Here is a 27265-nt window from a genome sequence, read left to right as displayed (position 1 = left end):
CAAAGCCATCAGACTGCTAAACAGCAATCACTAACTCAGAGAGGCTGCTGCCTACATTGAGACCCAATCACTGGCCATTTTAATACATGGATCACTGGCCACTTTAAACAATACGACTTTAAATAATGCCACTTTAATAATGTTTACATATCTTACATTACTCATATCATATGTATATACTGTATTTTATACCATCTATTGCACCTTGCCTATGCTGTTCGACCATCCATATATTTTTATGTACATATTTTCGTACTCCCCATTAGATTTGTGTGTATTAGATAGTTGTTGGGGAATTATTAGATTACTTGTTAGATATTACTGCACTGTCATAACTAGAAGCACAAGCATTTCGCTACAATCGTATTAACATCTGCTGATCATGTGTATGTGACCAATAAAATGTGATTTCACTCTCTCACTCTCTCTCCCTCCCTCCCTATCTCTCTCTCTCTCACGTGCGCTCTTGCTCTCTCTTTCTCTCTCTCTTTTGCCTCCATTCAGTGTTGCAGCTATGCGTAGTTAACCTTATCCAACTAAGGGGAAAGCCTATTAGCCTCGGTGCGCTGAAAGAGCTACTATGACAGAGCCATGACAGCGCTACAATACAGACAGACAAAAACGTCTTCTTCTCCCTGACCCACTTCCAAGGCACAGTCAGTCCATTCTTTCACCATATGAAATAATTACGTCCATTTGAATATGTGCTATATGGGAAAGAAAAGATTTAGAGAATGGGTAATTAAGCATAAAAAAGACTGAGAATACATTGGCCTCCACTTGTCCTTTCTTTAAATGGGAGAGGTCTGTCAAGCTCGTTAATTGGAAGGTAATGAAAATGGTATAAATCATGTTCATGTTGACCTGACACCACCTCAACCCCCCCTTGCCTTCCCCATTCTGTATGCACGTGCCTATGCGTGTTTATTGGTACTTTTTAAAATGTTTATTGGTTCTAAATATTGCCTTTTATTTATGAGGCAGGATATGAATGAAAAGTCATCACCAGGAAACCATTGAGAAAACGATGAATTAAGGGAAATGAGGCCTCAAACTGAATAGTATGTGAATGCGTTAAAGAGAGAGAAAGCTATAGGAGATGGCGAAATAAAGGCCACATGAAAGGTTGAGGCGACAGAGCTCTAATCAGCGTCAATCAAGATGTCTTCCCATCTCTGAGTTGCTGTATCCGAAACAATGAATGAAAGGTTGTTTGGCAGCTTTTTTCTGTTGCCACAGCGATTAGCAGAGGATTAGGACAGATGTTCTCTAAATTGAAGGATATTTTTTTAGCTCACATTTTACCCATGCCCTCACAATAACACGTTGCCCATCTTTAAGAGTTCTCAGATTGACCGAAGTATGGCTGTGCAATGAAATAGTTTTTGATGTTCATTTTGGGATGCTTTGTTGCCCATGACATCCATACCTATGTGTGTTTGTGTCAGTGTGTTTAATTAACTGCATCTGTCTGATTGTAACTTATTGTTTTCTGCTCACTCTAGCTGTTAAACCGCTTCATCTTCACCTGCTACTTTAACAATTGTAGATTGGTGATCTTTGGGTAGCTTGAAAAAGTATTTTGATGGTATTTACATTTTTTTAAATATATTTGCGTAAAATGTCAATGGTCATTTCACTGGTAAAAATAAATTAGCCGGACTACTGCTCTTGAACAATTTAAGCTAGACACACCAAACCAATTTTAAATGTGCTCTGACTAAACTTTTAGAATAACCCTGCTAATACTACTACAATAACGTATTCCACTACCATCCACAAACTTTTAGTTTTATTTTACCAGGCAAGTCAGTTAAGAACAAATACTTATTTTCAATGACAGCCTAGGAACAGTGGGTTAACTGCCTGTTCAGGGGCAGAACGACAGATTTGTACCTTGTCAGCTCAGGGGTTTGAACTTGCAACCTTCTGGTTATTAGTCCAACGCTCTAAACACTAGGCCACCCCGCCACCCCAGTTAGAGACCTAGTTAGAGACCTAGTTAGAGACCTAGTTAGAGACCTATCTGAGACCTTGCGATATCATCTCCTTTGACCTTGAGTAGCCTACCATAAACATGCAATTTCCATAGTCTGTTCCTAGCAGAATAGATCAACAAGGCTTTGCTGTGTCTCTGCTGATTTACACCAGAGCTCTAGTTATTATGCATCCATGTTCTGTATTGTAATGCTACCAATGTTAATGAACCTTCAAGAAGATACCGGATGGTCGATCTTGTCTCTTGACTATAGACTGAAAAGGAAAACCTGCACTTCCCTATTTTGAATCTCCTGATTTAATGGAATTGACTCCAACCGTCTTCTAATTCAGTCACCTTTCCCCCACCCCCCCATGGTCCCTCTATCTATGGTCCTTCCAGTCTGGACTATAGCAGGTGTGGTTGTTAACAATGTTCTTAACTGCGAGGTACAAGGAGAAAGAACATAATGTCTACGAGTGTCGCACAGCTTTAACGACACAAGCCACCAGAGAGCCCCGCTGCTAATCACTAAATTGTCACCACACACCAGCACTCTGTAAACAGCTAGCGCTCCGGCAACAGAGGTTAGGCTAGAGCGGCTAAATTATACCAACATAATTATGATCATCAGCATCTCCCTCTGTCAGAAACACAGTCACTCTGTCTAGAGACTTGATCAAGTTTTATTAATCTATTAAAATCGAAAATGTAACAGCTGGCAGTCAATAGTCTAACAATTAGAATACGTTATCATGCGCTTGCAAGTTCACTACCTGAGTTTTTTTAATTAATAGGAAACGTTGGCACGTCTTGTTTAGGAAGTAGTCCCTTCTGCTGCGAGTGCTTTTGTGTTTAATATTTAAACCATTTAACCCCACTTTTTTTTATTACATATAGGGGCAGCTTCCCAGACACAAGGCAAGCCTTGACATGGAATCCACAGGGGAAAAGGAAGGGAGGACTACCAAAAATGTCACTGGAGAAGTGACATCGAAGTAGAGCAGAAAGATTGGCTACCTCTGGAATGACTTGGTTTTTAATCCAGGACTGTGCCCTCTATGAATCTATGCTTTTTTAACAAAACGGAATATATTTACTAATAAGTGATAGGTGAAAATTGCTTACAGTACCTAATTCACATATAAGCAATGGTATTTAACCATATATTTTGGGTTATGACAGGGTAAGACAGTCAGTTATACTGAGCTCATACAATCTGTTATTCAAGAATCAATGGGGATTTAATTATCATTTTGAAGAACTGAAAATATCCCAGATTGTGCCTTTAAATGACACGTTTACATCCCTTACATTCAGACATGTGAGGCAGCAGGAGACTTAGAGCTGGATGATGCATGGACTTGGTTAGAGCATTAGAGCCTACAGAGGCTTTTTGAAACAAACAAAATAGCAAGAGCACATGTCCTTCCAGAGGCACCAGATGCTCTTTACCAAGGCCTCAGAAACTAACATCTCTGATTTGAGGGAAACCTTTTTGAGAAATGTTCCTTTGCCGTAATTGAGATGCCTTTCAGACTGAAATCCAATTAATAAACCCGCACAAAATACAACCCCACAGTCATGGAGTAAGAGGGGGGAAGAAAATTAACTGGCTATTTGGATGGTTCTCCGCACGTGTTCCCTGAAAAGACTAGTGTCCACCCCCCCCACCCCCCATATACACACACACACACGCACAGAAACACACACATAGTCAGGCTTTGTACCTGCGTCAGAGCCTTCTACTATTCCAATACTTCTGAAAACAATTAGTTTCCCCTCTCATAGCCGTGTAGTGTGGGGGAAGGACAGGCCACATTAACCTCCATCACTTCCTGGAGTTTGCGTGTGTGTGTGTGTGTGTGTGTGTGTGTGTGTGTGTGTGTGTGTGTGTGTGTGTGTGTGTGTGTGTGTGTGTGTGTGTGTGTGTGTGTGTGTGTGTGTGTGTGTGTGTGTGTGTGTGTCTGTGTACATAGAGTACACACACACTACGGTGACTTTGTCCAAGGGCTGAGCGGAGGCAGAGGCAGTACAAGGCCGGAAGTAGTGGCTGCTGTATAACACCAGATTCAATAAGGAGTCTGAATTGATAATCAAATGCAAAAAGAACGTAGAGAATAACGCACAAAATGGAGATGTGTATGTTCTGCTCCCCAAAAGGTTTCATGAGTAGAAACAAGAACAACAATACATGTTGCTACTTTACTTGCACATAGACCCAGTGGACCAACCTTAATCCCCAGTCCTTTTTAGAGGTATTAATATCCAATCTCTATTAAGATGTGCATTGAACAGTACGGATACAGTAGATTGTTACCAGGTCCTAGACCCACATCCCCTCTCAAGTTAAGACATTGTTCTCCCTAGCCGAAAGCATCCTAATGCATCTTCAAGGGCTCTCGTCTCTCTCTTATGGACACCAGTTGCCATGGTGACGTTAGTAATTCAGCAGGAATATGGTTATATAGGTGCATTTTCACATTTGAACGCGTGGAAACATCTGGAATTACAGAATGCACTCCTTGTGCACTTTGAAATGCTTTTAAAATCATTAAACTGACTTTACTCCAATTCTTTAGACCAACTTGACCTGCAGCGCCCTTTGTAAAAATGTATACACAAAAACACAAAAACAACAACAAAAACCAGAGGCGTCCATAGAAGGGAACAGGGGCACGTACCCCCTCAGATGTGTCCTGTTTAAAAATGTGTTTTATTTATTAATTAAATATGAATTATTTCTTTGTCATAATACTCGCCACTTAGTAATTTTATGAAGTTTGCTTTAGCTAGCCCAGATAGGTGCCCCTTCTCCCAACCTCATAACTAGCTACCAAGAAGCCATTTCAGGCTATCGATCAAGTTAGAGAAGCTAGCTTGCCTAACTCTTGCCTGCAGGCATGCCAGCTAAGATAGTTAGACCAGGGGTCTCCAAACCTGTTCCTGGAGAGCTACCCTCCTGTAGGTATTTAGTCCAACCCTGTTCTTGGAGAGCTACCGTCCTGTATGTTTTCGCTCCAACTCTAATGTAGCGCACCTGATTCAAATAAAAAGCTGGTTGGTAAACTGAATCAGATTAGTTACAACTGGGGTTGGACTAAATACCTACAGGAGGGTAGCTCTCCAGGAACAGGTTTGGAGACCCCTGGTCTAACTATCTTAGCTGGCATGCCTGCAGGCAAGGTTGGTAGACTTGGTAGAAAACCAAGCAATAACTAAATGTACTGAATAAGACTCAAATGTTTTTCAATCTTTTACACAGATTTTAGCAGGCATGCCGAAAGCATATTTAGTTTCTTTAAAAAAAGAACCACCAGTACGGAGGATACAGACAGCTCAAGAAGTATGCTTCGATATGCATATAATATATATTTTACATAGTGAAACATAATGATTATAGGGGGGCTTGCCTAACCTTACAGTAGAAAGCTGAGTGCCGGTGCATTTATAGGCATTCAGACACGCCGTAACCCCGGGCTTTGGAATACACACATCTAATCAAACTAAGGTGATACAGGGAATTGCAAATACCATGCAGTAGTCAGAACAAACACACAGCAGTATCTACATGGGGCAAATAAATGTAAATAATGAACATTTCATATTTATTTTTATGCCGCTATATTGGCTGTCCAATGCATTTCCCCCCGTGGGGACAATAAAGTATATCTTATCTTAAAATCATAATGAATAAAAACATACATTTATCTGAAATGTGGCATAGAGATGAGAGACAATCTTGACACTGAACTAACTAGACTCTTGTGTTTTGAATTACATCCATCCTTCTGTTTAGGCACATGGGATTCTCCAATATAATTTTGTATTAAGCTCCAATGCCACTGAACACGGCCGTGCAATTAAGTGTCAACAACCTCTTATACATCAATTAAGGTTGGTTCAGGATAATTATGAAGTAGTAGGCACTACACAAATCATTGTGTTGTTTATCAATATTTTAATTGCCTGTTTGACAAATACAAACAAAAGTGAATAGAACTAAAAAAAAGTATTTAGCCTACAATATGGTGCATAAATGTCTCTTTGCATTTGTCACCTTACCTGCAGACATCACTTTGTAATGCAGCAGTATTAAAGGCCAAGTGCAGGCAAAATTCTGTTTTTTTGTGTGTCTATCATATTGTACAACAGTGGATGAAACTAGCACTGTAGAAGTGTGATAAAAATGTCATCCGTGTTATTTCCTGATAGTTGCTGCTGGTTACAAATCCAATCTACACAGGACCTTCTAATCAGCAGGTTAAAAGACCAATAACAAAGAGAGTTCCTAATCTCACTGCCAAAAACAGCTCGTTTTCAGTTTCCCCCTCCACACTCGGCCGCACAACCACATACCACGTGTAACCACACCAGCATAGGACCTCCACTGGCATGCTGGATAAGTGTGCTCTTTACAGATGAATCCCGGTTTCAACTGTACCTGGCAGATAGCCTGTATGGGGTCGTGTGGGCGAGCCGTTTGCTGATTTCAACGTTGTGAACAGAGTGCTCCGTGGTGGCGGTGGGGTTATGGTATGGGCATGCATAAACTATGGACAACGAGCACAATTGCATTTTATTGATGGCAATTTGAATGCACCGAAATAACCGTGACGACATCCTGAGGCCCATTGTCGTGCCATTCATCCGTTGCCATCACCTCATGTTTCAGCATGATAATGCACGGACCCATGTCGTAAGGATCTGTACACAATTCCTAGAACCTGAAAATGGCCTAGTTCTTCAATGGCTTGCATACTTACCAGACATATCACTCAATGAGCATGTTTTGGATGCTCTGGATTGACGTGTACAGCAGCATGTTCTAGTTCCCGCCAATATCCAGCAACTTTGCACAGCCATTGAAAAGAAGTGGGTTACAGCATTCCACAGGCCACAATCAACAGCCTGATCAACTCTATGCGAAGGAGACGTGTCGACACTGCATGAGGCAAATGGTGTTCACACCAGATACGGACTGGTTATCTGATCCATGCCCCTACCTTTTCTTAAGGTTGCGTTTATATTTTTGTTCAGTGTAAGTGGCTTCTCTCTGTTCTCTGTGACTAGCTTTCTTTGTCCCCGTTTCCCTCCCTATTTCCTTCCCTCATCTCCCTAAACTATTTGTACTATTCTGTTTGTCTGCATGCCCACTCACACACGTTTGTTTTACTATCCTTGTAGGGACCAAACAATTGATTCCTATTCAAAATATCCTATTTTTCCCTAACCTCTAAACCTAACTTTCACCATAACCTTAATTGTAAACCTAACCCTGAACCTAACCCCTAAGCCTAGAATAGCCTTTTTCCTGAGGGGCAGCAGCAAAATGTCCCCACTTGTCTGAATTGTCCTTGATTTACTATCCTTGTGAATAGTTCTGGTCCCCACAAGGATAATAAAACACAAAACACACACACACACACAAAATGCACACAAACAAATCCAATAACTCCAGGAAGTTATGGAGGTCAGTGTGGCCTGTCCTTCCCCCACACTACACCACACAGCTATGGCAGGGGGAACTAATTGTTTTCTGGAGAATTTCAATAGTAGAACCATATTAGGAATTAGAATACATGGGTACAAGCCTGGCCATGGGGAACAAACAGACAGACAGACAGACTGACTCCAAAAACACATGTATACCAAAAGAGATTGCTGTAGTGCCACCATGTGGTTACAAGATATATAGGTCTCAGGAATGAATGAATAAAATATAGTATTACAAATAATTCATCTAAAAATAGCAGCACTCTAATGACATCAATATGAAACACACTTTCAATGCTCTGAAATATCTTTAATATCTTTACATTTAGAAAAAAAATGTCATTGTAAATGTCATGTAATTTCATTAAACTTTCTCAAAATGGACAACTTAAACTGTATCAGGATCTTTACACTTGACTTGTGACAAGAGAGGTCAGGGTGCTTCCATTCACCATACTCCTCTTTCCATCCTTTTCTGTCCATCCTCTGCTCTCCATTCTTTTCTCTGTTCTCCTCCTGCCTCTCAGGGGACCAGGCTGCAGTTGAAGAGTGGGGAGGACAGGATGGCGCAACAGCCATTGAGAGAAGCCATACTGAATCTTCCTTCCAGAGTCATGTTAGAAGGGCTAACTAGCACACTGGGACAACATACACACACACACACACACACACACACACACACACACACACACACACACACAGTGGTTTAGCAAGGTTGATAGTACATGGACACACACACACACACAGTGGTTTAGCAAGGTTGATAGTACATGGACACACACGCAGCACATGCCCTTTTGCACCTCGCAGCCCTCCTTTTATTTAACACGAACATTCCATTCCATTAGTTTTAGCTATACTTTCTGAATTGACCTTGTGGCAGCTTCCACAATATTGGATGATTTGTTAGATCCCGATCCCGTCCCGATGTCAGAGTGGCTACAGATTATAGTGGGTGTATCAACAACGAAAAGTGAGCAGCTGATTGGCAGAGTGTCACATTCGTTAGCATGAATATCGGCCCAAGGCGCAGCAGATGTTGAGTTCCAAATGATTTTAATTATAAAGTGAAACTTAACAAAGACAAAAACCAAATAAACAATAAACTAACAACGAACCGTGACTACAGAGATGGTACGTGCCATAACTCAAAACAATATCCCATAACACACAGGTGTAAAAAAAAAATACTACTTAAGTTTGATTCCCAATTAGAGACAACGATAGCCAGCTGCCTCTAATTGGGAATCATACTAAAACACCAACATAGAAAAAACAAACTAGAACCCCACATAGAAAAATTAAACTAGACTTAACACCCTGACCTACTCTGCCATAGAAAATAAAGGCTTTCTATGGTCATGACGTGTGACAGTCGAGTGTTATGTGCAGGAAGTTATACCCTTTCTATTAAATTTTCGGATGAGCCGAAGAACCTTTCAGGTAAATTACATGTCTTAACAGCCTCTGTCTTTTGATTGAAGTAGCCTAAATAAAGTTAATCTCAAATGATGTAGCTAGCTATCCAGGGGTGCAACTTTCACTGGGGTCGGGGGGACATTACTACCCCCCCCCAGTTTTATAATTGCGCTGTGATACAAAACATGACTCCGATGTGCTTTAGGACCATGTGGACACCTAAGAGCAGTCAAGTAGGCTGTTTTCCGCCTTCAGCCGTCTGGATTTAGGACCGCAACAGACACCACGGAGTATGTAGACATGTTATATGAATGGCTGGCATATAGGACAAGCACAGGAGAGATGAAAAGAGGCAGCTGCTGTCCGTGTTGCGCTTTTTCTCTGATTTGTAAAGCAAGCAGAGCAGAAACTGGCTACACTTTAGTTGATCAATCTAGCTGGCAAGGTAACTGCTGTTTGTCAGAAAAGTGCAGCTTGTACTGTAACTGACATACTACGTTAGTTAATGTTTCATACCATCTCGACTGATGTGAATTAACTACTAGCAGCTAGTTAGCTAGCTAGTAGCAAACACAGCCAGTTCAGCTCTAGCTAGCCTCTTGGTATTTGTCAGGTAGCAGTATCTATCAGCTGTTGTGTGTATGGAAAAGTTTTGTAGCCTTTGTTTTGTCCTGTTTCAACAGAAGTACATTTGATTATGTATCATAGTACATTTAGTTAGCAGAGTTAGTCAAAAGTTAGCTAAGGTGAGCTAGCTAGCTCACTAACGTTAGGTATTAATTTTGCCTCAATCACACGAGACCTGAATCAAACAATGAAATCAGCAGCCAATTGACTGAAGACTGATGTTTTCTGTTGGTTTTTTTTTCAGCTCAATGTGAGTTTTTATTAGTCAGTATAGCAATGTAACGTTAGTGATCTGTCAGTTTCCCTAGCTAATTCCCTACATTTCACACATACACAGTATAAACAGCTCTACAGGAATCACTGTCATGGTGCACATGTCTTAGCAGGATGAGATGGTAACCGATGTCCCTGCAGGGTCAGACAGCCAGGGAAGACCACTCTACAGAGCTCAGGTACATTTTGCAGAATATTATAACAATCAGTGAATGGATACAAAGTTCCATCTTGAGTTGATGGGTAGGCTACAGTCTGGGATAAACGGTTATTTAGATTGCTGAACCATTGATTCTATTAATGTATAATATAATGTATAAATGTACACCAATGTAATTCTTTGTCATGTCTCATCTGAGCAGGATCAGATGGTGACAGGGGTCTCATCAGGGTCAGGCAGCCAGGGAAGACCAGTCTGATGATGGAGCTGAGGGGAGTTTTTGCAGATACAACACGATTTTCTCTGTGCAGCAAACACTGGACAAGCAAGAAGCTTCAAACTATTTTAAGGCAGTCTGGAAATCAACTTTAGAGGTTTGTCAAACTGTAACAAGGGTTGATATGGGCTTTTCCTGATGACACACAACAAGTAAAACAAAAATGTGAGGAAGACCTAGGAGATGCTATTGATGATGATGATGGCTGGATGGATAGATATATGTTAAAGTGCCCAGTCATGTCTATCATCCCAGACATAAACGACTGAGTTGAAGACTATCCATAGAACGTACTATATGCCAGTGAAACTGAATATCATGCACACAAATGTAACTATTCTGCTGGAGGTGTAAAACACAAACACGGGAACTATTTGCAGACAGTGCATTTGGAAAGTATTCAGACACCTTGACTCTTTCCACATTTTGTTACATTTACAGCTTTATTCTAAAATGGATTGAATTGTTTTTTTTCTCCTCATCAATCTACACGCAATACCCCATAATGACGAAGAAAAAACGTTTTTGAAATTTTTGCAAATATATTACATATGTATTCAGACCCTTTACTCAGTACCATAAACAATTAATGAACATGCACCTGTGGAATGGTTGTTAAGACACGAACAGCTCACTGACAGTAGGCAATTAAGGTCACAGTTATGAAAATGTAGGACATTAAAGAGGCCTTTCTACTGACTCTGAAAAACACCAAAGGAAAGATGCCCAGGGTCCCTGCTCATCTGCGTGGATGTGCCTTAGGCATGTTGCAAGGAGGCATGAGGAATGCAGATGTGGCCAGGGAAATAAATTGCAATGTCCCTACACACTGTGAGACGCCTAGACAGTGAGAGGACGTGTCTTTTTTTGCTGAGTTTGTATTATTCAGAAGGCCCCTTATCTAGCAACAGTTACCACAAAGGGCAAATAATCCAAATGTAAAAATGTGAAAGTCTGATGTAAAAGCACAATGTAGTCATTGTGAACAGTAAGCCCATGATGAACAATACACAACTGTATCGTTGCAAATTGCCTCTGTGTAACAGTGGTGAAGGGCAAAACTGTAAGATGACAGAATCCAATATTTCTTTGTTTTTCAGACATTGTGTAAGAATCTCAACCCTCTGGTTCCCTGCAGAGGAGAACGCCTGGGGGATCACGCGTTGGCCTCTCTGTGGCTGTTGGCAAACCAGGAGAGTTTTGTGGTGTGGCCTACCGCTTTGGCCCAAATGCAGGACAACGGGCTGATTTCGTGAGACATTTGCGGGACAGTGTGGCACAGCCATCAACCGATGGGCCAAACCGGCCGGATGCTACAGACGATTTTGTGAGGAGGCAAAAAAAAACAAAAAAACATTTTTTTGCTGGGATTTTTAAAATGGTTATGCTAATTAGATTTATGCGGGCCGCAGACATCGACTCTAGGGTATATTATTAAGGCAGACTTCTAAAACGGAATTGAGTGAAGTAGCAGCGAATAGGGCTATGTTGAATGGTGAACAACTAATGAGCACGGAGAGCTTTTGAAGTTTGAAGAAATGAACTTATAGCCTTTCTTCCAGTCTAATAAGGGCCATTCACTTAATTTTGTAGCTTTTTGTAAGTGGTTAACTGCTCTCTCCAAGTTCAGCTGGAATTTAGCCCGAAAGGTTATGATTAATGTCATTGGTTAAAGAGATGACATTGAATATCAGATCTCAACAACAATTGAAGTGTTTAACCCCACCAGTACCACATCTGTATGTTGTCATGAATGCAAAAAAGACAGTGACTGAAATACTGGACATATCAATTTTGTTGTTGTTGTACATTTGTGTTTTAATTTGATAAAATGCGGGACATAATTGTTTGGTAGTGGGACGCGGGACAAAGGGCCAAAATGCGGTACTGTAGCGCACAATCTGGTGGTCACCCTACCCCCGCCAACAAACATGCACACTGGTTGTACCTGTGGTAGAGCTCAGTACAGCAGGTGAGGAGCTGAGTGCTGTTAATGACTAATGTGGAGTTGAACTCTTCCTTCAGGAAGTCTTCACACAGCAGCTCTGGGATATACAACATACCTGGGAAGACACACATACAACGATGACGTCACCACCGAGGATAATGCATGATGACAAGTTTATAACGCACACTGTTTTTGGGGTTTACCTGCGATGCACGCTGTCATGAAGCATGCCACCGTGCCTGAGATAAGAGCTCTGATGGCACACCTGGAAATATCACCCCTCCGCTCTGGGGCCATAGCCGCTATAGCAGGTAACGTTACAAAAACGTTTGAAGAAACACTACATCAACCATTCTGCCACAGTACAGCCACGACACTCCAATGAACAGAGACCGTGTTACAGCAGGACAACATTGCAATGGTTTAACATGCAGTAACATCTTTGAATAACCTCACAAATGAAACCTATTCTTTCAAAATCAAAGTGGTGTCTCAACAATACTATAATATCAATAGGGACAAAACACACTGCATTTGGAGTTCCCAGGTGGGAGGGGCTAGAGGTTGATTTGAGATCCAGGACAGGACAGATGTTAGAGGGCTTGACTCACAGAGGCCTCCGATCATCACACCCAGAGAGCTGATGTTCGCGAAGCCACATAGAGCATACGTCGCTATGGTTTCAGAGTGGACCTGGGGGACAGAAAACAACCTGGGTCTAAGTCTTTAGATATATATTTAATATGCAAATGCAATGATATATCCTTGATACAGAGAGCACTCGTAATATCAGATCGGACTTGATAATATCAGAACTGATTTAGTGATTTAGTGGTCCAAAAATATTTCCACCATTTATGGAGAGTTTGATGTAGACTTGAATAAAGAAAGTAGTCTGTGTGTGTTTGTCTGTCCGTCCGTCCGTCTATCTAGGAAAAAACAGATAGCCAAATATCAATTCAGTGCCGTATTACCACTTAGTGACCCCTGACATCACTCACAGATAGGTACTGCTTAACGTCATCCACGTACTCTGGGCCTTTGTCCTCTCTCCTCTTGATGAGTTTTGCCAACCTCTCATAGGCCACAAATTCATTGAAGAAGGTCTTGTAGCCAATCAGCTCACCCACCATGAAGCTGTCCTCCCAGGCCACACCCATCAGGAAGGAGAAAGGCATGAATACGTACGAGCAGATGATCTGTCATCAGAGAGAGAGCGAGAAAGAGAGAGGGACAGAGTGTCTTAGAGAATCATTGATTTCTATCCAGCTTGTATTTAGTGTTTCTCTGTGTCTGAGTGCTTCTATGTACATGCACACTTGTGTGTCCTCACAGAGAAACTGAGCTGGGGGTAGTTGAACATGTTGCCCAGCCATGATAGAGCGGCATTGAGGAAAGCGAGCAGGGCCAGGAAGGCAATGAGGTTGACAGCGATGTTGGCCACCAGGACAATAGAGGAGGACGCTCCGTGAGACGCTGCCTCCAGCAGGTTACTGCCCTCCCTATACAAAACCAGAAAAGACACTCAGGCTCATATTCATTAGGCAGACATTGGTTCTTGTGTGTATACATGCGTGTATGTAGGTGTGTCTGTGTCTCACCCTGACTCCAGTTTGAGGCCTTTCTTGGCTGTGACTTTGGGGGTCTCTGTCTCTGGCCAGAAGGTTTTGGCGATAGCCAGGGAGGCCGGGGCTGACATTACGGAGGCTGTCAGCAAGTGGGATGCTTCAATCTGTATGTATGTATGTATGTATGTATGTATGTATGTATGTATGTATGTATGTATGTATGTATGTATGTATGTATGTATGTATGTATGTATGTATGTATGTATGTATGTGTGTATGTATGTATGTGTGTGTGTGTGTGTGTGTCAAATGTGAGGGGTAAGGAAGAGGTGAAGCTCAACATTTTAAAAGCCCAGTGCAGTCAAAAACATGAATTCCCTGTGTTTCATATACAGTGCATTGGAAAGTATTTAGACCCCTAGAATTTTTCCACATTTTGTTAGGTGACAGCGTTATTCTAAAATTGATGATAAAATAAACTATTTAATAATCAATCTACACACAATACCCCATTATAAAAAAAACAGGTTTTTAGAAATATCACTTTTACATAAGTATTCAGACTTGTTTACTTCTGAAGCACCTTTTGCAGCAGTTACAGACTCATATCTTCTTGGGTATGACACTACAAGCTTAGCACACCTGTATTTGGTGAGCTTCTCCAATTCTTCTCTGCAGATCCTCTTAAGCTCTGTCAGGTTGGATAGGGAGCGTTGTTGCAAAACTATTTTCAGGTCTCTCCAGTGATGTTAGATCGGGTTCAAGTCCGGGCTCTGGCTCTGGGCCACTCAAGGACATTCAGAGACTTGTCTTGAAGCTACTCCTGTATTGTCTTGGCTGTGTGCTTAGGGTTGTTGTCCTGTTGGAAGGTAAACCTTCTCCCCAGTCTGAGGTTCTGAGCGCTCTGGAGTAGGTTTTCACCATGGATCTCTCTGTACCTTGCTCTGTTCATCATTCCCTCGATCCTGACTAGTCTCCCAGTCCCTGCCGCTGAAAAACATTCCCTCAGCATGATGCCGCCACCACCATGCTTCACCGTAGGGATGGTGCCAGGTTTCCTCCAGACGTGACGCTTGACATTCAGGCCAAAGAGTTGGTTTAATCAAAGAATCTTGGTTTCATCAGACCAGAGAATCTTGTTTCTCATGGTCTGAGAGTCCTTTAGGTGCCTTTTGGCAAACTCCAAGCGGGCTGCCATGTTAATTTTACTGAGGAGTGGCTTCCGTCTGGTCACTCTACCATAAAGTCCTTATTGGTGGAGTGACCATCGGGTTCTTGGTCACCTCCCTGACAAAGGTCCTTCTTCCCCAATTGCTCAGTATGGCCAGGCTGCCATCTCTAGGAAGAGTCTTGGTGGTTCCAAACTTCTTCCATTTAAAAATGATGGAGTCCAGTGTGTTCTTGGGGACCTTCAATGCTGCAGAAATATTTGGTTACCCATCCCAAGATCTGTGCCTCGACACAATCCTGTCTCGGAGCTCTACAGACAATTCCTTCAATCTCATGCCTTGGTTTTTGCTCTGACATGCACTGTCAACTGTGGGACCTTATATAGACAGGTGTGTGCCTTTCTAAATCATGTCCAATCCATTGAATTTACCACAGGTGAACTCCAATCAAATTGTAGAAACATCTGAAGTATAAAAAAAATGTTTGCTTTGTCATTATTGGGTATAGTGTCTAGATTGCTGAGGATTATTATTATTGTATCCATGTTCTATTAAGGCTATAACGTAACTAAATGTCAAAAAAATCAAGTGTCCCGAATACTTTCCGAAGGCACTGTATTTCACGGCTATAAGGAAGGTGAAATCTTAGTGAGTCGTTATATAAAATGGATTATTCTACATTTAGAAAAAATATAAGTAATTTCAAGCCTTATTCATACAGTTCTGTTGATTTGTAAATTTCAAATTTTACATTTTATTTCCTATTTTTACTGTGTACTTGAGTTTGTTTGACTACACCAGAAATGTGAGATTTTAACCTTTCTTGGAGTATGCAGCCTTACTAATGATTGTTTATGGCCCTCTCATGATAATATTTAATTTTGGGGATTACATAGATTACATTTAAGAGACACACAGTATGGATAAGCAAAAGGTCAATAGGGTGAGAGTTCAGATGTGTCTTTGGTAGAAAACAAAGGTTTGAAATTGTTTATTGACTTTCCTCTCTCCTCCTGCCTCCCCTCCTCACCCCTCTTCCACCTCACCCCAAAAGAGATGAAGGCTCCCAGTACACTGCCAGCGATGGTGGAGAACCCTCCTGTCATCACGGCATGGATCTCTGACAAGGTCAGCTGGGAGATGTACGGACGAATTAAGAGTGGAGATTCTGTCTGTGAGAGAGAGAGAGAAATACTCCTTTGTTTGACTGTCATGGATTTCTCTTTTGCTGCCTAGCACATCTGTCACTCATACTATTCTCACCTGTCCCACAAATATGTTACCAGCGGCGACCATTGACTCTGTGGGAGAAGTTCCCATAGTAATCTGCATCATGAAGCCCACCTGGAGGTATGCACAGACAAACAAACAATGGTGCGAACGTTTCTGTGCCAAAATGACATTAAGGTATGCAACATAAAAAACAATAATGCTGATCACATGAGCAGATATCGGGGGAACATATCTCTGTCCCCCCGTCCCCCGGTAAATTGCAACCTTGATACAGTACTATGTGGAGGCTGGATCATCCTTGTTTGATTTAGTCACTTGTATGATGATTGAACATGATTTTAATGTATGTGATGTTATGAATACCTTGAGGATGAGCCACTGCATGAAGCCAAGGTGGTAGAGAATAGAGATGACAGTGCTGAAGAACACTACAATAGGTAAAACCTGAAAGCAGAGAAGAAGAAAAATAACGACAGTGTTGTGTTTCTGCCTTTTCTTTTCTCTTCATGTCATTTTCTCACAGTCTCTCACGTATACAGACGTACTCATATGATCCTGTACCTGGAACGCAAAGAAGTGGTCTGTGTATTTGTCGCCGAACACAAACCTGGAGCCGGTGTCAGCGTAGGACAGAAACACCTGGGTGAGAGAGGAGAGATGTTTCAACACAGACTGAACTAATGAGGTCACTTTCCTAACAGGTCTACTCTACTGTATATCTGCTACGGGTCCTGGGACAGGGGACAGGGTAATGTGATTATGCTGATGAGAGTGACATTAGCAATGTGGTCCAAATGAAAACGAGGGCCTTTGTGCTGGCTAATATTTGTAATATCAATGATCCAATTGATGTACATTCTGTTTGACTTTCCCTGGATAGTACACAGTAGATGTATATTATACCTCCACTTGATGGCCCAGCCAGTCTACAGCGGTGAATCCTGCTTTGGTTCTGAGGATGATGAGTCCAAACAAGAACTGTAGCGCCACACCCCACAGTAAAGTTCGCCATGACACCTATAACACACACACATAAACACACGCACAAGCGTACAGGCTTCCAGGGAAGCACACACATAAACATACTCCCACCAGGTCACTCAGAACTATAGCGAATTGTCTTTGGAACGATACAGCGTGGACGCATTAGGGGTGTTTGTGATTGGTTGGTTTTGCCATACCCTGAATGGGTTCCTTGAGAACACCAGCATGAGCATTACAAAGCAGAGGAGTCCGGAGAAAGAGACTAGCTGCCGCAATCCCTGTTTGGCCGTGTCAAACACCAGCCAGCACACCACTGCCACCAGCAGCAGCACACACACCACCCTGCACCGACAGACAGACCAACCGGAGGTAAGAGAGCAGAGGAACAACCACAAGGATCACCAAAAGGACCATGCATCCAGGAAAATGTTCATATTATACGGAAAAGAGAGAGAGTGAGAAGGAGAGAAAATGCAGTTCTCCCACCATTTGACCCAGAGCCAGTGTGTGTTGAGGGTGTCCCTGGCGGGTTGCAGGGCGTCCCAGAGGCGTTGTCCGTAGCGGCCCATCAGCCAGTCCCACAGAAGAAAGAAGACAGCCAGCAGGGTCACCACCAACAGGGCCAGAGCACGCTGCAAGTTCAGCACGCATGCCACGATCACCACAGCAAAGTAACCTGAAACACATACAGGCTGTGTCCGAAATTGCACCTTATTCCCTATTGAGTAGTACTTTTTATAATTCGGGGTATTAACATACTGTAAGTATAGTAGAATACACAACATGCAATTTAAAAATTTGGTAGCACATCAGGTGTTTTCCTTGACCTTTTAACAGGCACTCTTATCTGGAGCAACTAGGGTTAAGTGCCTTGCTCAAGGACACATCAACAGATTTTGACCTTGTTGGCTCTGGGATTCAAACCAGCTACCTTTCTGACCCAACGCTCTTATCAACTAGGCTACTTGCCACTCTCCTGATATGTCAGTCACTCAGTTAGCCCGTGTCAGCTAACATTTGCTTTACAATGTGGTAATTAATGAAAATATGGTCTTCAATAACTTTAATTTCACAGAAGAGTAGTCTCGATAGGCATCATTTGGTTGCCATTAAACGGTGTTAACTCAATCATCGTAATTTACACAGGCAACATTTCCAGTCAATTTAGTGACAGACAATTTATTTCAGTTGTAATATGTGCTTTTCTTTCATTTAGATTAGTCCTCTTTAAATTGTGTTGTTCCTTATAGGATGTTACCTCTTTGGGGCAGGTATATATATATATATATCCGATATTATATAACCGATATTTAGGAGGACCTCAGAAGAGGAGGAAAACCGTTACACTACCAAGCTGGCTTGACACCATACTAACGTCAGATCAGCTGGTCTGATCAGTTTATTCCGCTGTTCTTTTTGTTGTAAACACAGTTCTTTTCGCTCGGAGCTCCCGTTAGTTGCATGTTAAGAAATCCGGCGGTAACCGGCAGGTGCGCGTTATGTTCTGCCTGTTCATTGCAATGCACCCATTGTTATTATACAATTGTAGGCTGCTTCACAGAAGGATGATGACTCCCTATAGAGGCAGGAAATATCCTCCTTTATGTCATGGTGCAGCTAAAACAACTTGGTGCTGAATGGGTCTAAAACTAAAAAGTTGGTGGTAGACTTCCAGAGCAAGAAGGAAAGCACATCACCTGTGATGGTGATAGATGACAAGTTGCAGTGGAGAGAGAATACCACCATGGTTTTTAAAAAGGCTCAGAAAAAGGTTGTTCTTTTTAAGGAAGCTCAGATCCTTTGATGTCTGCCCAAAAACATTCAAAATGTGTTTTTGATAGTGTTGTGGCTAGTGTTCTGTTCTACAGTGTGATCTGCTGGAGGGGTGGGTAACATCACAAAATCTTGAGAAGGCTGGATGTGCCATCGGCACCCACCCGGACAATCGAGGATCCGCTTACCCAGGATAAGCGGATCCTCGAGAAGCTCAGGAGCATAGAGGCCAACATTATCCACCCCCTTCACAGTACTTGCTTGTAGAATCACAGTGCGATGACAGATTTATTTGACCTAGATGCAAAACAGAACGTTTCCACAGATCTTTTTTTTACCAATTTTTTTATATGGAGTGGATGCGGATGTGGAAATGTGAAATTAATGTAGGAGAATATAACACATTAGATCAGGTAAAAGGTAATACAAAGAAAGAGTTTTTTTGTACCATCATCTTTGAAATGCAAGAGAAAGGCCATAATGTATTATTCCATCCCAGGCGCAATTTAGTTTTTGGCCACTCGATGGCAGCAGTGTATGTGCAACGTTTCAGACTGATCCAATGAACCATTGCATATATGTACAAAATGCTGTATCAAGACTGCCAAAATGTGCCTAATTGGTTTATTAATACATTTTCAAGTTCATAATTGTGCACTCTCCTCAAACAATAGCTTAGTATTATTTCGCTGGAATAGCTACTTCAAATTGGACAGTGCAGTTAGATTAACAATAATTTAAGCTTTCTGCCCATATCAGATGTTCTGGGAATGTTTTTTGTTACTTACAACCTCATGCTAATCACATTAGCTCAACCGTCCCGGTCAGGATCACCGGTCCCGTAGAGGCTAAGTAGCGATTCATGTTATTTTTTCAGGAGGGAGTAGGCTACATACAGCTATTGAGGCAAGCGATTTAGATGGCATATCAAAACACAAGCAAGACACAGACAGGCAGTCATATAGAGATGTTCTTTCTTCCCCATCATTTCAAACATTGGCAAAGAACTGGACGAAAAGCAGTCAAAGTAGTAGTGTTATTTTTCAGCAACTCAGGCGAGGATATGGCAGTATAAAAATGACATCACAAATGGACAGGTGTTTAGAACTTTGACTATGCCCTGCTTTGTGCTACTCCAATATCCTTAGTTACAACAGACAGAGAAGATCCTAAATGAACCTACAAAATGTATTCATTTTTTGCAATGTCCTTTAAAATAGCCACAGGCTTTTTAATTCTGCTATTCAGAAATATGAGGCAGTTTGCTACTTGATCATGTCAATCAAATTGGTTGAGAAGAGGGTGAGCAAAGGGAGAAACGTGAAGGGGTTGAGCAACAGATGCTTAAGAGGGTGAACAGCAGCAACAGTGCCTTCAGAAAGTATTCATATTGCTTAATTAACGTATTCCACATGTTGTTGTGTTACAGCCTGAATTCAAAATCGATTAAATATATTTTGTTCTTATTTATTTACACACAATTCCTCACAATGACAAAGTGAAAACATGTTTTTTGACATTTTTGCATATGTATTGATAATGAAATACAAAAATGTATCATTTACATAAGCATTTTACAATATTTTGTTAAAGCACCTTTGGCAGCGATTACAACTGTGAGTCTTTCTGGGTAAGTCTAAGAGCTTTCAACACCTGGATTGTGCAACAATTGCCCATTATTATTTTCAGAATTCTTCAAGCCCTCAAATTGCTTGTTGACAATTGCTAGACAACCATTTTGTGTACTTGCCATAGATTTTCAAGTAGATTTAAGTCAAAATTGTAACTCGGGCACACAAATCCAATGTCTTCTTGGTAAGAAACTCCAGTGTAGATTTGGCCTTGTGTTTAAGGTTATTTTCTGGCTAAAAAAAATGTATTAATTAGGTTAGTACTGTCAATTAGTAATGTCAATTAGGTTAGTACTGTGGAGTAACTACAATGTGGTTGATCCATCTTCAGTTCTCTCCTATCAGAGCCATTAAAATATGTAACTGTTTTAGAGTCACCATTGGCCTCATGGTGAAATCCCTGAGCGGTTTCCTTGGACTCCGGTAACTGAGCTAGGAAGGACACCTGTATCTTTGTAGTGACTGGGTGTATTGATTCACCATCCAAAGTGTAATTAATAACTTTACCAAGCACTAAGGGATATTTTTTATACCAATAGGCATCCTTCTTTGCAAGGCATTGGAAAACGTCCCTGGAATTTGTGGTTGAATCTGTGTTTGAAATGCACATCACAACTAAGGGACCTTACAGTTAATTGCATGTGTGGGGTACAGAGACGAGGTAGTCATTCAAAAATCATGTAAAAACCTCTAAAAGTCTAAGCATACATGGAATTGGTTTAAAATGGTCATACCATGGATCATTTAGCAGTTTGATTTGGAATTTCAGGACCTGTAGTTATAAAATGTATATATACAGTATATAACTCAGCAAAAACAAACATCCTTTTTTCAGGACCCTGTCTTTCAAAGATGAATTCGTAAAAGTTCAAATAACTTCACATATCTTCTTTGTAAAAGGTTTATACACCGTTTCCCATGCTCAGTTTGGTCGGACAGCCACCTCTTGGCAGAGTCTGGGATGTTGTTTTTACCCTTCACCAGATATATGCCAGCTTTAACACGGGGAGCAGCATGTTAAAGCAATTCCCAACACACACAAGGTCAGCAAAAAAAGAAACGTCCTCTCACTGTCAACTACATTGATTTTCAGCAAACTTAACATGTGTAAATATTTGTATGAAGATACGATTCAACAACTGAGACAAACTGAACAAGGGGAGGGGGTCAAAATCAAAAGTAACAGTCAGTATCTGGTGTGGCCACCAGCTGCATTAAGTACTGCAGTGCATCTCCTCCTCATGGACTGTACCAGATTTGCCAGTTCTTGCTGTGGGATATTACCCCACTCTTCCACCAAGGCACCTGCAAGTTCCCGGACATTTCTGGGGGGGAATGGCCCTAGCCCTCACCCTCCGATCCAACAGCTCCCAGACGTGCTCAATGGGATTGAGATCCGGGCTCTTCGCTGGCCATGGCAGAACACTGACATTCGTGTCTTGCAGGAAATCACGCACAGAACACGCAGTATGGCTGGTGGCATTGTCATGCTGGAGGGTCAGGATGAGCCTGCAGGAAGGGTACCACATGACGGAGGAGGATATCTTCCCTGTAACACACAGCGTTGAGATTGCCTGCAATGACAACAAGCTCAGTCCGATGATGCTGTGACACACCGCCCCAGACCATGACGGACCTTCCACCTCCAAATCGATCCCGCTCCAGAGTACAGGCCTCGGTGAAACGCTCATCCCTTTGACGATAAACACAAATCCGACCATCACCCCGGGTGAGACAAAACCACAACTCGTCAGTGTAGAGCACTTTTTGCCAGTCCTGTCTGGTCCAGCGACGGTGGGTTTGTGCCCTGAGGCCATGTTGTTTGCCGGTGATGTCTGGTGAGGACCTACAAACCCTCAGTCTAGCCTCTCTCAGCCTATTGAGGACAGTCTGAGCACTGATGGAGGGATTGTGCATTCCTGGTGTAACTCTGGCAGTTGTTGTTGCCATCCTGTACCTGTCCCGCACGTGTGATGTTCGGATGTACCGATCTTGTGCAGGTGTTGTTACACGTGGTCTGCCACTGCGAGAATGATCAGCTGTCCGTCCTGTCTCCCTGTAGCGCTGTCTTAGGCGTCTCACAGTACGAACATTGCAATTTATTGCCTCGCCAAATCTGCAGTCCTCATGCCTCCTTGCAGCATGCCTAAGGCACGTTCACGCAGATGAGCAGGGACCCTGGGCATCTTTTTTTGGTGTTTTTCAGAGTCAGTAGAAAGGCCTCTTTAGTGTTCTAAGTTTTCATAGCTGTGCCCTTAATTGCCTACTGTCTGTAAGCTGTTAGTGTCTTACGAACGTTCCACAGGTGCATGTTCATTAATTGTTTATGGTTCATTGAACAAGCATGGGAAACAGTGTTTAAACCCTTTACAATGAAGATCTTTGAAGTTATTTGGATTTTTAAGAATTATCTTTGAAAGACAGGGTCCTGAAAAAGGGATGTTTATTGTTTTTGCTGAGTTTATATATAGAATTGGGCCTTTAATACTTTATCCCATAGAAACGCATTGAAAAGATATTCATGAAATGCAAAAGAGACAGTCAAATTAAATCATAAGGAATAAGGTTTAAGTGTCTTTCCTATATCTAGGATATATAAGAAAGCTAAGGAAATATATATATTTTTTGTTGACATATTTATCCCCTTGTTGGCACAAATCTACCTCCATACTTCCAATCATTCTTTAAAACTGGTTACCTTCAGACGAGAACCTTGCCACTTGTGGGAGTCAGAGCGAAACGCATCAGAGCAAAATGGAGAACACCATCGTGTTTGTTAGAGTCTCATCTTTCCATAGAGTTGTTAAACTCTTCGGACGCAACGGATGTTGTTTTCTTGAGAAGACCGATTTTCTGGATGTCTCACGGTCTGACTAACAGCTGTCGTTCGGCCACCTTCCACTGCAGAAGGCCAACATAGGTGGATGCCTATTGTATGCAGTGTCACGAATCTCGCAGAAGATGCACCCTCTTCCTGTTCGGGCGGCGCTCGGCGGTCGTCGTCGCCGGCCTATTAGCTGCCATAGATTCTCTTTCCGTTTGTTTCTGTTTATTGGGTTATTGGGTACACCTGTTTTGAGTTAGTGTTTGTTTGTAGGCTATTTAAGGGTACTAGGCCCGCTGGGTATTTGTGCGGGCTTGTTTTTTGTTACTCTGTTGTATGGTGGTTTTTTTCTTCCGTATGTATTCTCCGGACTATTTTGGTCCTGTTGTTTGGGCTGGTAAATTGTATGCGCACTGTGTGATGGCGTGACCGTTTTGATGCGCCGGAGAATAAATTTGACAATCTACTGAACCCTGCTCTCTGCGTCTGATTCCACCCACCACACCTAGTAAGCCGTAACATGCAGCCCATTAAAACATTTTTTTTGGTTACAGTTTATTAATATATTACTTAGATTGACGCACTCGTGCATCAATAGACACTTTAAGAACACTATTACAGCACACCGAGTGAGTCCACGCAATTTATGTGACTTTTACGCAAACGTTTACTCTTGCCATAACAAAGGGGTTGAATACTTATTGACTCAAGACATTTCAGCTTTTCATTTGTAATACATTTTTAATTCAGGCTGTAAACGCAACAAAGTGTAGAAAAAGTTGAAGGGTGTGAACGCTTTCTGAATGCGCTGTAGGTAAAAAAATGTGAAAGTGATTCCGATCTTTAGCTCTGGGGGGGGAATCCAGGAGAGCCTCTGCCTTTTAAAAAATATTATTTGACGATGTTCTTCTTTTAGTGTCTGTGTGTCCTTTGTTGTGTTTTGATTGCTGTTGTAATGAAATGTCCCCTTTAGGGGATTATTAAGGTAGTATTTTACACAACAAAAGGCAAGTTAGTACTGTTAATGTTTCCCCTAATGGTCAGAGAATGCTTTATGGGCAAGTTGTTGAAAGGTTTCTTTCTCTAAATACATGCTTGCCAAGGAGTAATGTGGAGCAAGTGTGAAAATCGCAGCCAAGTCTTTGAAGGGCTTTGTCTCCTACGTGGGTTTACAAGTTGATAAACTTTCTAAGCAGTATCCTCAAATTGCAGTGTAATGATACACCCTACTCTGAATCTGAACTTTTATAAACTGTAAAAAAACAACGTATATTGAATTTTGGATGATAAGCTGTGTTCGACGTGTTGAGTCACATTTATTGATGGATAACTGTCGCAGGAAACACCCAGAACCACATTGAAGTGATAGAAATCCCCCCCCCCCATGTAATTACAGGAAATGTAACCATCAAACACCAAATACAGTATACACTAACAAATATATTGTTTAAACAGCTCATTACATGTCAGACTGGTCAGAGGCCTGTATTACATCTTTTACCTGCAGCCAAGACAATGCCCAACACCAGCCTGATCCTAGTCATGTGCTCTTCCAGATATCGGTGGATCCCTTCCATTCTCTTTTCCAAGAACCTGGAGGGATATCAAGCAGTACATACACTGTCACTTAGGGCTGACATAGTGTAATTTTGAGGAATTGCTTGAAAATAAGTTACAATTGACAAAACCATAGAGACCTTTTCTTTAGCTCCTCTGATGGCCGATGAGCAACTTCTACACAAATGCAGATAGAGTCCTGTGACAGACAGACAGACAGACAGACAGGAGACTATAATACCCAGAACTTTGTATGTCAGGTGCAAAAGGTATATTGTTAACGATGTGCAAATAGTGGGGTTATTGTAGCTGGTAAATTACATTATGGGCCTGTGAACTCCAAATTTTAGAGGTGCAGCGCTTGCGCTTGGCAACCTTGTTGGCAATTCAAGTCATGTAAACAGACTTGGATATAGGGAAGTATAGTCTGTCTGAATGTTCACTCTCACTGTGTATGTGCAACAGGTAAAACAAATATTATGCAATCACAGGTGGGATTTGTTTGCACATTGTGAGTTTAATCTCGTGTTGAGTTTATTATTAATCTGTTCAAGAAAAACTTCACTGTTTTTCATCGATTTCTCGTAATGATTTCCAGTAACTTTGGATGGGGAGAGCACATCACCTTCTGTCCACATTCAGAACCCACATATTTTAGGCAGAAGTTGTTCTCCCTTAGTCTGTTTCTGCTCTCTTGTCAATTGTTGTTCTGCAATTGTTGTTCTGCAAGAGGTAGCAGGTAGCCTAGTGGTTAGAGCGTTGGACTAGTAACTGAAAGGTTGCAAGATTGAATCCCAGAGCTGACAAGGTAAAAAGCTGTCATTCTGCCCCTGAACAAGGCAGTTAACCCACTGTTCCAAGGCCGTCATTGAAAATAAGAATTTGTTCTTAACTGACTTGCATAGTAAAATAAGAGAGCAAAACAGACTGGCACCCAGGCTATTTCTTCTATTGTTTGAGAACAAACCCACACTCCTCTCTATCAGAGTTTATCTCATTGAAATGTAATTGATTTCAGGCAGTGAATGGAGTGTTACAGGAAGTGAGAGAGTAAACAATTGAACATGAGTACATGAAATACCTCATTTTAATCATCCACTCACTCATCCAAGGATTGCACACACATAGCACCAGAGTAGTACATTATATTGAATGAGAGAAAGGGTCAGCAAGTGAGTAGCATTTAAGTCTACAGCGAGTGGATATCGAGAATGGTGATTGTGCATTCGTCTGTGTCTGTTTGTGTACCTGCACATCTACCTGTGGCTGTATGTTTCCAGTGTGTTTGTCGAGTATGAGGATGTGTGTACCCTTACCTGAGAGTGGAAGGCCAGGTTGTCCAGCCCATTTCTCTGGCTATTCTCTGATAAACCATTCAGCTCCATAGTAAACACCGACTGACTGCAGGTAGGCAGGAAGCTCTCTTATAGGAGACCTGCGCCCGCCTATTAGAAATCTTTACTGCAAACAGGGGTGCTTGTGTGTATGTGTGAGCGCACGTGTGTGTTTCAAGTTCAGTTAGCTTTAGTTTAACTACCAGATTTATTTTTACTTTCAGGATTTTATATAAAATAAATACAATAATAAAACATATATATATATATATATATATATATATATATATATATATATATATATATTTTTTTTTTTTTTTTTTTAAACTAGAATGACGAAGCTGTAAAACATTATCCAAAATATAATAAATACTGTTTGTGTTCAATATCAGGGTTTCAGCATGAAAGATTATACCAGCTCTCACAGTCTCACGTTAGAATTAGAAGTTGTTCCAAATGTCACATTTTGAAGTGTCTAAAGTTGAGTTTAGGCATTAACTCCACATTTTCATGGTTATGGTTAAGATCAGGCATTAACTCCAAATTCTTAAGGTTAGACATTAACTCTAATTGGTTAAGGGTGAAGGTTTGGGATAAAATATCAAAAACAACTTTCTATAGCTGGATTTGAACTTACAACCTTTGGAATCAGAGGCAGAAGTGTATGTCTATTAGAGGTCGACCGATTATGATTTTCCAACGCCGATACCAATACTGATTATTGGAGGACCATAAAAGCCGATACCGATTAATCTGACAATTTTTTTTTATTATTATTATTTTTTCGTAATAATGACAATTACAACAATACTGAATGAACACTTATTTTAACTTAATATAATACATCGATAAAATCAATTTAGCCTCAAGTAAATAATGGTTTAAATAATGCAAAAACAAAGTGTTGGAGAAGAATGTCACGGCTTTCGTTGTGGGAAGGAGGAGCGGACCAAAATGCAGCGTAGTTTTGATTCATTTTATTAAATATTTAATCAATGTTGAATTCAGGCTGTT

The 27265-nt window shown here is 41.4% G+C and overlaps 1 protein-coding gene across 2 annotated transcripts; it reads right to left on the bottom strand.

The window, feature by feature from the left end:
- Positions 1–7769: 7769 nt before the first annotated feature.
- LOC135514337 (solute carrier family 28 member 3-like) lies at positions 7770–26309 on the bottom strand. Of its 2 annotated transcripts, XM_064937753.1 has the most exons (17): positions 26234–26309; positions 25058–25116; positions 24862–24953; positions 17619–17808; positions 17330–17474; positions 17052–17165; positions 16710–16787; positions 16512–16592; positions 16179–16259; positions 15962–16087; positions 13780–13910; positions 13512–13680; positions 13180–13377; positions 12790–12871; positions 12382–12480; positions 12179–12293; positions 7770–8112 (listed from the first exon to the last, which is right to left on the bottom strand). In XM_064937753.1, exons 1-17 carry the CDS (start codon positions 26300–26302, stop codon positions 7998–8000), a joined length of 1944 nt encoding a protein of 647 aa, XP_064793825.1. In that variant the 5' UTR covers positions 26303–26309; the 3' UTR covers positions 7770–7997. The 2 variants fall into 2 exon arrangements, with proteins under 2 accessions (XP_064793825.1, XP_064793827.1); XM_064937755.1 differs by lacking the exons at positions 24862–24953; positions 25058–25116 and having other exon boundaries at positions 26234–26289.
- Between the last annotated feature and the right edge of the window lie 956 nt (positions 26310–27265).

The sequence above is a fragment of the Oncorhynchus masou genome, chromosome 25 (assembly GCF_036934945.1).
Source record: "Oncorhynchus masou masou isolate Uvic2021 chromosome 25, UVic_Omas_1.1, whole genome shotgun sequence".
NCBI lineage: Eukaryota > Metazoa > Chordata > Actinopteri > Salmoniformes > Salmonidae > Oncorhynchus > Oncorhynchus masou.
Note: the sequence above shows the minus strand (reverse complement) of the source record. Positions and strands in the feature narration are given on the sequence as shown.